Source organism: Eucyclogobius newberryi, unplaced genomic scaffold (assembly GCF_026437365.1).
Source record: "Eucyclogobius newberryi isolate DKJ021-1_F unplaced genomic scaffold, fEucNew1.0.hap1 SCAF_22, whole genome shotgun sequence".
In the NCBI taxonomy this organism is placed as follows: Eukaryota; Metazoa; Chordata; class Actinopteri; order Gobiiformes; family Gobiidae; genus Eucyclogobius; species Eucyclogobius newberryi.
Genome location: NW_027315857.1, coordinates 22,404,051 through 22,415,369, shown reverse-complemented (window position 1 = coordinate 22,415,369; position 11,319 = coordinate 22,404,051). Strand labels below are relative to the sequence as shown.

At 38.7% G+C, this 11,319-nt stretch overlaps 1 protein-coding gene across 1 annotated transcript in view; it reads right to left on the bottom strand.

The window, feature by feature from the left end:
- Positions 1 to 11,319, bottom strand: part of tec (tec protein tyrosine kinase) — a 22,135-nt gene continuing 10,816 nt past the window's right edge. Inside the window, exons 9-16 of the mRNA XM_072458956.1 lie at positions 11,137 to 11,216; positions 9,821 to 9,954; positions 8,337 to 8,411; positions 5,225 to 5,396; positions 4,627 to 4,843; positions 2,821 to 3,004; positions 497 to 654; positions 1 to 135 (exon numbers count right to left, since the gene is read on the bottom strand). Coding sequence (XP_072315057.1) covers positions 52 to 135; positions 497 to 654; positions 2,821 to 3,004; positions 4,627 to 4,843; positions 5,225 to 5,396; positions 8,337 to 8,411; positions 9,821 to 9,954; positions 11,137 to 11,216 — 1,104 coding nt within the window. The 3' untranslated portion in view covers positions 1 to 51. The remainder of the gene's footprint in view (positions 136 to 496; positions 655 to 2,820; positions 3,005 to 4,626; positions 4,844 to 5,224; positions 5,397 to 8,336; positions 8,412 to 9,820; positions 9,955 to 11,136; positions 11,217 to 11,319) is intronic.

Sequence of the window (11,319 nt, the reverse complement as noted above, 5' to 3'; positions counted from 1 at the left end):
CGACGTCGTCCGAACGGTGCGGAGAACGGAGGCGTCCGATTGGTCGGCTGGTCAGGGCGTGGGCGGGGCATCGTCTTCCAAAACGCCGTAGATCTTCGAAACGAGTTGCTTAAAAGACGGGCGTTTATCTGGTTTCTGGAAGAAGAAAATAAATAGTAAAAATAATATTGTGTATGTTGTTTGGACATTTGAATATAGATTTTATTGTTTGTACAAATTATGTAAAAAGAGCTGCTGTTGTAAGCGTTGAATAAAAATAATAATATTTCTGCACTTTTTCAGATTAATTTGACAGATATTTGGGATAGTTTTTGTCAATGTTGCTCACTGCTAACCGATAGCATCAATACTTAATATCAATTCGCACATTCCTACTAAAAACCTGATGCCAAAAGAGAAATAAATCATTTGACAAATACAAATATTCCCGTTACACGTGCGTAAAACCACAAAAACGCGTCACTTTGCCTGTGTCGTTAGAGCGTTTTTACATCACCTCGTGCCAGCACTCTTGCATGACGCCGTAGATCGTCTTCGACGCCAGTTTGGGCTTGTACAGGCGGTGACCCTGCGTTACCATGACGACGACCTCGTGGTTGGAGTTTGGCTCGAACGGCATGCGGCCCTCGGTGAAGACCTCCCACATCAGCACGCCTGCGCACACGGAGAACCGGCGAGCTTCAGCATCCACTGTGTCACTTTTTGAACCGTTTTAACGCCTCCAGGCCCCGAATATTGTTTTCGTAGGTAACTTCTCACACTATGCAGATTTCTCAGCCAATTAGAAGGCGAGCAGCTTCTGGGTGGGCGTTGACCTAAAATCTGGTCTACTCCCATTGGCGGCCCAAATCACATGCAAGGTAAATTTACTGTCTCGCAGAGTGGCCAGCGGTTAAAGACACGGAATGGGGCGCTCGAGATCCCGAGTTCGACCCCCGCTCCCACCTAGAATTTATAGATTAAGTTTTTTTTCCCTTCGTCTCCGAACTACTACAAAAACTTAGGTTTAGGTTTAGGGTTAGGTTTTGGGGTTAGGGTTAGGGTTAGGGTTAGAGATTAGAGGTTAGGTTTAGGTTAGAGTTAGAGGTTAGGTTTAGGGGTTAGAGGGTTAGGTTTAGGGTTAGAGGTTAGGTTTAGGGTTAGAGAGTTAGTTTTAGGTTTAGGGGTTAGAGGGTTAGGTTTAGGGTTAGAGGTTAGGTTTAGGGTTAGAGGTTAGGTTTAGGGTTAGAGAGTTAGTTTTAGGTTTACGGGTTAGAGGGTTAGAGGTTAGGTTTAGGGTTAGAGGGTTAGGTTTAGGTTTAGGGTTAGGGTTAGGGGTTAGAGGTTAGGTTTAGGGTTAGAGGGTTAGGTTTAGGGGTTAGGTTTAGGGTTAGAGGGTTAGGTTTAGGTTTAGGTTTAGGGTTAGGGGTTAGGGGTTAGAGGTTAGGTTTAGGGTTAGAGGGTTAGGTTTAGGTTTAGGGTTAGGGTTAGGGGTTAGAGGTTAGGTTTAGGGTTAGAGGGTTAGGTTTAGGGGTTAGGTTTAGGGTTAGAGGGTTAGGTTTAGGTTTAGGTTTAGGGTTAGGGGTTAGAGGTTAGGTTTAGGGTTAGAGGGTTAGGTTTAGGGGTTAGGTTTAGGGTTAGAGGGTTAGGTTTAGGGGTTAGGTTTAGGGTTAGAGGGTTAGGTTTAGGTTTAGGGTTAGGGGTTAGAGGTTAGGTTTAGGGTTAGAGGGTTAGGTTTAGGGGTTAGGTTTAGGGTTAGAGGGTTAGGTTTAGGTTTAGGTTTAGGGTTAGGGGTTAGAGGTTAGGTTTAGGGTTAGAGGGTTAGGTTTAGGTTTAGGGTTAGGGTTAGGGGTTAGAGGTTAGGTTTAGGGTTAGAGGGTTAGGTTTAGGGGTTAGGTTTAGGGTTAGAGGGTTAGGTTTAGGTTTAGGGTTAGGGGTTAGAGGTTAGGTTTAGGGTTAGAGGGTTAGGTTTAGGGGTTAGGTTTAGGGTTAGAGGGTTAGGTTTAGGGGTTAGGTTTAGGGTTAGAGGGTTAGGTTTAGGTTTAGGGTTAGGGGTTAGAGGTTAGGTTTAGGGTTAGAGGGTTAGGTTTAGGGGTTAGGTTTAGGGTTAGAGGGTTAGGTTTAGGGGTTAGAGCAGGCATGTCCAAACTACGGCCCGGGGGCCAAATGCGGCCCGCAGACCAATTTTTGTTGGCCCTCCGGCTTCCTGCTAAGTTGGTCCACACAACAAAAAGTAGTACTTTTTACTATAAAATTGGAAGAATTGAAGCATTTTTATATGATAACAACCTATTATTAATGTCCCAAGTATTATTAAAGGTGTGGAGGCTCATCGAACAATGCCAAATGCAAAATCTTTCAGTATTCACTTTCAAATTCAACATTGTCGGGTTGTTTGTGGCCCTCTGCTCCATATAAGTTTCAAAATGTGGCCCTTGGTGAAAAAAAGTTTGGACACCCCTGGGTTAGAGGTTAGGGGTTAGAGGGTTAGGTTTAGGGGTTAGAGGTTAGGGTTAGGGGTTAGGGTTATTTATTTTATGGTCAAACATTATCTTTGAGCAGACTTTACTACGTTTAAAGTGGAACAAACTGTAATGCAATGAAAAAAAGCTTCTAGCATGTCCATCGTCATTCTTTATTTAGTTCATTCAGGCGTCAGCTCAGGTTATGTGGCGCTGCGAACTCCTGGGAGCAGCGAACACGGATCTATTCTGGGTGGGAGGAGACCAGATTTTAGGTCAACTCCCATCCAGAAGCTGCTCGCCTTCTGATTGAGTGTGAGAAGTTACCTACGATGAAAACATTCGCCTCCCAGGCCACGTTCTCGGCGCCAGTTCTTACCAAACGACCACACGTCCGACTTGCTGCTGTACTTGCAGAAGTTAAAGACTTCGGGGGGGGACCACTTCACCGGGAACTTAGCGCCGGACGAGCTGGTGTACTGGTCGTCCAGCACGTAGCGGGCCATGCCGAAATCGGACACTTTCACCACCAGAGAGTCGTTCACCAGGCAGTTCCTGGCAGCCTGGGGCGGGGCGACGGCAAAGAACATGTTAATGAGGAACATTTCATTATTACATTATTACGACCGATATGAATACCCATTTTCCCTTTTTTAGTTTTATTTTTTAAAAAACTCAAAAACATACATACAACAAACTGACCTATGCAAAAAATCAAAATTCTTAAAAAGGAGGAAAACATGAATACAAAAATAAATAAATACATACAAATCAGCATAGTATTCTAGAGAACTCAGGATAAAAAAAGAAGAAGAAAATTAGAAAGTAATGAGGTGGTATCCAAAGGAAAGAGGGGTAAACGCATACTATGGTAAAAAATACGTGTCCCATTTCGTCCATTGTGTATTGTATTTATGTATTTATCTAAGTTGAGTCCGGCGGTTATTATTTCCATGGTGCATATGTCGGTGATGATGTCGTCCAGTCCTTAAGGGTAGGGTTAGGGTTTGTTTGCCATCGCCTTGTTCCCGGCGGCCTAACCTACGCTCCAATAAATACCCATTTAGCTGGGCAAAGTACTAATAATATTCATCACATTTATTTTGAATGTTGAAATAAAAACATTACACATTTCACCAGCTTAAAGGCTCGTTACTGTGTCAAAAACAAGAACAAAAACGCAGCAGAAAACAGGAATTTATGTGATTTTATTTTTTTTCCTTTTCGGCCCCCAAAAAATCTGCTGTGTAAAATGCCCACTGTGGAACATTCTGGACAAAGTTACGTAGTGCACATTTAAGCAAGCACAACACAACTGTTTTAGATGCAGAAACAACTTGGTAGTCTAGGTAATTATTTACACCGTATTTTCCGGACTATAAGTCGCACTGGAGTATAAGTCGCACCAGCCAAAAAAATACATAATAGAGAAGGAAAAAAAACATATATAAGTTGCACTCGAGTATGAAATGCGGTTGCAAGTGTGAAAATAACAAATTATATCACATATAAGTCGCTCCGGAGTATAAGTATATAAGTATAAATGTAAGTATAAGTCGCTCTGGAGTATAAGTATAAGTATGTAAGTATAAATGTAAGTATAAGTCGCTCCGGAGTATAAGTATAAGTATACAAGTATAAATCTAAGTATAAGTCGCTCTGGAGTATAAGTATAAGTATATAAGTATAAATGTAAGTATAAGTCGCTCTGGAGTATAAGTATAAGTATATAAGTATAAATGTAAGTATAAGCTGCTCTGGAGTAAAAGTATACAAGTATAAATCCAAGTATAAGTCGCTCTGGAGTATAAGTATAAATGTAAGTATAAGCCGCTCTGAAGTATAAGTATTTAAGTATAAATGTAAGTATAAGCCGCTCTGAAGTATAAGTATTTAAGTATAAATGTAAGTATAAGTCGCTCTGGAGTATAAGTATACAAGTATAAATCTAAGTATAAGTCGCTCTGGAGTATAAGTATAAGTATATAAGTATAAATGTAAGTGTAAGTAGCACCCCGGCCAAAACTATGACAAAGGGTGCGAAAAAGGGTGCGATTACCTCCCAGCTAATACATTGACAAAAAATCGTACGTTTTTAATAACCGGCGTTTTATTTGAGTGCATTTCGAGCACCAGGAAGTCAAATGTCCGGCTGAAAAGTGACGCAGTGGAGCTTTAGCCGTACCAGGTCCCTGTGGATGAAGCGGTTCTTCTCGAGGTACTCCATGCCCTCGCACACGTCCAGCGACACGCCGAGCAGCGCGTCCCGGCTCAACGTCCCTCGCCGCTGCCGCAGGACGTTCAGCAGGCAGCCCAGCTCCATGAACTCCGTCACGATGTAGATGGGCCTCTGCTGGCTGCACACGCCGTACAGCTGCACCAGCCGCGAGTGCGACAGCCTCCTGCGGGGCACGGGGATCCAAGGGAGAGTCAGGTGCTGTGCTTTTTATTGTAGTTTGATTAAAATAATGACAATGTTCAGGCTCAAAATGGCACTCTTCTCTTATTTTCTATTGATTATCGATGTTTGTGTTGTGACGTTTGCTGCTCTATAAGTGAACTTACCTCGCTTTACCGATTATTTTATTCAAATTCTGTCTGTTTTATTTGGGTTCTAACACTCTATGTAGTAGTAGTAGTAGTAGTAGTAGTAGTAGTAGTAGTATCAGTATCTCACATCATGACTTTGGCCTCCTCGATGAAGTCCTCCTCGTACAGTAGTAGTAGTAGTAGTAGTAGTAGTAGTAGTAGTAGTAGTAGTAGTAGTAGTATCAGTATCTCACATCATGACTTTGGCCTCCTCGATGAAGTCCTCCTCGTACATCGCTCCTTCTCTTATGGCTTTGATGGCCACTTTGTGCTGAGCTCTCCACTTGCCCAGTCGCACCTGCCCGAACTGCCCACAGCCCAGCTCCTTCATGAAGGTCAGCTCGCTCGGGTTGATCTCCCACTTCTCTGGAACAGCCACAAGAAACATGAAGAAACATGAAGAAACAAGAAGAAACAAGACGAAACAAGAAGAAACGTGAAGAAACATGAAGAAACATGAAGAAAACATGAAGAAACAAGAAGAAACATGAAGAAAACATGAAGAAACATGAAGAAACATGAAGAAACATGAAGAAACAAGAAGAAACATGAAGAAACATGAAGAAAACATGAATAAACATGAAGAAACAAGAATAGACATGAAGAAAACATGACAAAACATGAAGAAACATGAAGAAACAAGAAGAGACATGAAGAAAACATGAAGAAACATGAAGAAACAAGAAGAAACATGAAGAAAACATGAAGAAACAAGAGGAAACATGAAGAAACAAGAAGAGACATGAAGAAAACATGAAGAAACATGAAGAAACATGAAGAAACAAGAAGAAACATGAAGAAACATGAAGAAAACATGAAGAAACAAGAAGAGACAAGAAGAGACATGAAGAAAACATGAAGAAACAAGAAGAAACATGAAGAAACAAGAGGAAACAAGAAGAAACATGAAGAAACATGAAGAAAACATGACAAAACATGAAGAAACATGAAGAAACAAGAAGAGACATGAAGAAAACATGAAGAAACATGAAGAAACAAGAAGAAACATGAAGAAACATGAAGAAAACATGAAGAAACAAGAAGAGACAAGAAGAGACATGAAGAAAACATGAAGAAACAAGAAGAAACATGAAGAAACAAGAAGAAACAAGAAGAAACATGAAGAAACATGAAGAAAACATGAAGAAACAAGAAGAGACAAGAAGAGACATGAAGAAAACATGAAGAAACAAGAAGAAACATGAAGAAACAAGAAGAAACAAGAAGAAACATGAAGAAACAAGAAGAAACAAGAAGAAACAAGAAGAAACATGAAGAAACATGAAGAAAACATGAAGAAACAAGAAGAGACATGAAGAAACAAGAAGAAACAAGAAGAGACATGAAGAAAATATGAAGAAACAAGAAGAAACATGAAGAAACATGAAGAAACATGAAGAAAACATGAAGAAACATGAAGAAAACATGAAGAAACATGAAGAAACAAGAAGAGACATGAAGAAACAAGAAGAGACATGAAGAAAACATGAAGAAACATGAAGAAACATGAAGAAACATGAAGAAACAAGAAGAAACAAGAAGAAACATGAAGAAACATGAAGAAAACATGAAGAAACAAGAAGAGAAAAGAAGAGACATGAAGAAAACATGAAGAAACAAGAAGAAAACATGAATAAACATGAAGAAACAAGAAGAGACATGAAGAAAACATGAAGAAACAAGAAGAAAACATGACAAAACATGAAGAAACATGAAGAAACATGAAGAAACATGAAGAAAACATGAAGAAACAAGAAGAAACACGAAGAAAACATGAAGAAACATGAAGAAACAAGAAGAAACATGAAGAAAACATGAAGAAACAAGAAGAAACACGAAGAAACATGAAGAAAACATGAAGAAACAAGAAGAAACACGAAGAAAACATGAAGAAACATGAAGAAAGAAGAAGAAACATGAAGAAAACATGAAGAAACATGAAGAAACAAGAAGAAACATGAAGAAACATGAAGAAAACATGAAGAAACAAGAAGAGAAAAGAAGAGACATGAAGAAAACATGAAGAAACAAGAAGAAACATGAAGAAACAAGAAGAAACATGAAGAAACAAGAAGAAACAAGAAGAAACAAGAAGAAACATGAAGAAACATGAAGAAAACATGAAGAAACAAGAAGAGACAAGAAGAGACATGAAGAAAACATGAAGAAACAAGAAGAAACAAGAAGAAACAAGAAGAAACATAAAGAAACATGAAGAAAACATGAAGAAACATGAAGAAACATGAAGAAAACATGAAGAAACATGAAGAAACAAGAAGAGACATGAAGAAACAAGAAGAGACATGAAGAAAACATGAAGAAACATGAAGAAACATGAAGAAACAAGAAGAAACATGAAGAAAACATGAATAAACATGAAGAAACAAGAAGAGACATGAAGAAAACATGAAGAAACATGAAGAAACAAGAAGAGACATGAAGAAAACATGAAGAAACAAGAAGAAAACATGACAAAACATGAAGAAACATGAAGAAACATGAAGAAACATGAAGAAAACATGAAGAAACAAGAAGAAACACGAAGAAAACATGAAGAAACATTAAGAAACAAGAAGAAACAAGAAGAAACAAGAAGAAACAAGAAGAAACATGAAGAAACAAGAAGAAACATGAAGAAAACATGAAGAAACATGAAGAAACATGAAGAAACATGAAGAAACAAGAAGAAACACGAAGAAAACATGAAGAGACAAGAAGAAACACAAAGAAAACATGAAGAAAACATGACAAAACATGAAGAAACACAAAAAAAACCACGAAGAAACACGAAGAAAGAAACATGAAGAAACAAAATAGGATGTTAAAAAAAATCATAATCAGCCTCAAAATTGCATCCGAGCATCACGCAACGTATACATTTTTGTAATATATCTATCGACAAAGAGCGCCCCCTGCAGGACACTCCACGCTTTCCCTTTCTTCCTCGTTCTCTCTCTCCTTTATTTATTTCTGTTTTTAGGGTAAAGCGTGAAAACACACTTTGATGACGTACGACTACAGCAGGTGGCGCTAATGTAACACTTTATGGATACTAACCACCATAAAACACAGAAGGAGGAGAAGAAGAAGAAGAAGAAGAAGAAGAAGAAGAAGAAGAAGAAGAAGAAGAATACAAATACAAGAAACTATCATCGTCTCAATGTTTTTTAAGTATTTCTCAAGTAAAACCTAAACATTTTCAGTCCTTATTTTCCTTGACGTTTCACACTTGATGTCAAAATTGCGTGATGTTCTACGTGACTTGTTCTGGATTATACATTGGTGTTCAGATGTTCAGTCGCTCACCGTAGCTGAAGCCGGCGGTGGACGGAGCAGAATTGTCTTCTTTCCCCACTGGATACCTCAGTCTGGCCACAAGACCTGGAAAAGCAGCACGGTGTAACATTTTCAACCGACTCTCCTGAGAAACCCTGGCTCTTTTTGTATATTTGGCAACGTTAAATGATTTTGTACGTGATAAAGAAAGTGAAAAAGATCAAATAAAGCTTTCATTATGACGGTGAAGAAAACATGAATAAACATGAATAAACAAGAAGAAACATGAAGAAACATGAAGAAGCATGAAGAAAACGTGACAAAACATGAAGAAACACGCAAAAAAACACAAAAATGATTTTGTATGTGATAAAGAAAGTGAAAAAGATCAAATAAAGCTTTCATTATGACGGTGAAGAAAACATGAATAATGTCACACGGGAGCTGCAGGGGGAGCTCTTTCGCCAAAGTGACTTGGTTCTGCTTTAAAGCCACATTGTGTAGCTTTTCTGGCGGCCTGTATCCACGGAGATGCTACTGCTTGTCCCATCTTACTCGTCGAGCGTTTATTTCATTAGAGGTGTTTTTACTGCCTTGAAACTCGATAAAAACGCTTGGAATTGAAAAAACGCAATATCCACACGTTTAATGTTACACACTGGAACATTCTTGGCAAAGCGAGAGCATCTCCATGGAGACAAGCAGGTGGCAGGTCCATACACAGTGCGTCTTTAACACACGTACATCACAATGTAGATTATATTGTTTGTGAATTTTATAGTTTAAAAAAAATGCAACAAAAAGAGCAGATACATTTTTTTAAAGTTATGCTTTTCAAATTTTCAAATAAGTGTGTAAAGTGATATTACTGCATTTTTGTGATTAATTTGTGACATTGATGATTAGATCTCAACCAATATGTTTAAATACATGTTTTAAAGGACTAATATTATGCATCATTTCTGTTTTTATTGGCCTTTAAACTTGCTCTTGTGTACCTTTACGTTGGCATTTTATGTTTCAAAATGTTTCATAAAAACAAAGGAGTTCAAAGTCTCTGGCTTTACCCAAGCTCCATCTACTGGCAGCAGAGGGAATTACACATTTGTGAGAAAAGCATATTGGTTTGCTGCCTTGCTACGCAGGTGTAAAGATTGTGATCGGACGGCGGAAATGCTCAGAACGAGTCTGGAGATGATTTATGGACTTAAAAAACAACACGGAAGATCTTGGAGCTGCATCACGGATCCAGAAAACATCACACATCAGGGAGATTCAGAACGGAGTGTTTTTGACGGCGGAGGGGAGAAGGTTTTCTTGCCACGACTCCTCAAACTGGCACGAATGAAGCTAAATGCTACTCCAGGTGTGTTTTTCATGAAAGGGCAATGTTAGAACAGGGTTAAAAGCTCAAAAAAAGTAAATTTTTAGCACAATATTTGTCCTTTAACCAACACATTGCTGCATTCTACTGTCATTCTACTAAAGCGCATTCAGCCGTTTCTCCACGTTACCCGCGGCGTTGTGCTTGTGGTACTCGATGAGGTCGGGGATTTCGCTGAACAGGTGTTTTTCGGCCAGGTAATACTGCTTCGGCGAGCCCGGGGTCTCCTTTATGTGGTAATGTTTGACCGCCGACCCGCCCAATCTGAAAAATAGTAAGACAGGGATCCGGGTGACCGCTAGGACTACAGCGTCGACATACGTTTAGTCCGCTTTGATTTAAGAACAACTCAAAAATGTTCTGCTCTTCGTGAGGCTGTGCATTTACCGTGTTTTCATAGTTTTGGTCAGTGACCAAAACTTCGGTCTTTGTGTCAGTGATCATCTTTTTAATCCATAATCTGTAAAATCATGTGGTTTATTGCAGAGTTCAGACTTTGGAGGAAGAAATCTGACTTTTTTTTTACATTTTTTGTGCTGAACGGCCATAAATACAAATTCTCTAATGTTATTTTGTTCAGGAAATGTATATTTATATTTAATTTGATGAAAAAAATGGAATTGAAAATTACGAGATGAAGATTATATATTTTTCTTATATTTCTTTTAATTTTTTCTAAAAAAAAATCTAAAATTTTTCTATTTTTTTTTCTAAAAATGTTAAGACAATCTAAGGCTGGTTTCAGTTCGGTTCTGGTTCGAGCCTGGTTTAGTCCCAGTGTAGACTTAGTTTGGCCTTTTTCTAGTCCTGGATTAATCTGGGTTTGGGTTAAATTTGCAGGTTTAGTCCCAGTGACGGATGTAACGATTATTGTGAGAATAAACGTCATAATTTAACAATTGCCGTATTTTCCGGACTATAAATCTGGATATAAGAAAATGTTTTCATAGTTTTGGCCGAGGTGCAATTTATACTTATATTTATACTTATACTCCGGAGAGACTTATATGTGATATTACTTGTTATTTTCTCATTTGCAACCGCATTTCCTACTCCAGTGCAACTTATGTTTTTCTCTCTATTATGCATTCTTTGCGACTTATAGTCCAGAAATTACGGTAATTTAATTCGAAAATTTCCACATTTATATAAATTGAAACATAGAATTAAAAAAAACTAAAAAAAAATGTTTCTAAAATGTCATGATTATCATTTTGAGTCTTTATATTGTGACCTAAATAATCACAATTATCGATTAACTTCATCCCTAGTTCCAGTTTTAATGTACTTATTCTGCGCCTTGGTATTTCAGGTTATTGCTTCCCGTTTTAGGCGCCATTTTGGTCCTTTTTGTCATTGAAAATATGCTTAATTTAGTGTTGATTTTGCCCGATCCATGTTCCATGAGTGTTGCAGACTCAATCGTGCACATTTCAGCGTTCTCACCCGTGGGACTTGACGTAAACCGACACAGTGTAAGTCTCTGCAGTGCTCGAGTCTCGCACGATGAAGGCGCCTTCTCTGTCCTGCAGGGGGCGACACACACACACACGCACACACACACACAGATACACAGACACACACACACACGCACGTACACACACATATACACACACACAGAGGACATAC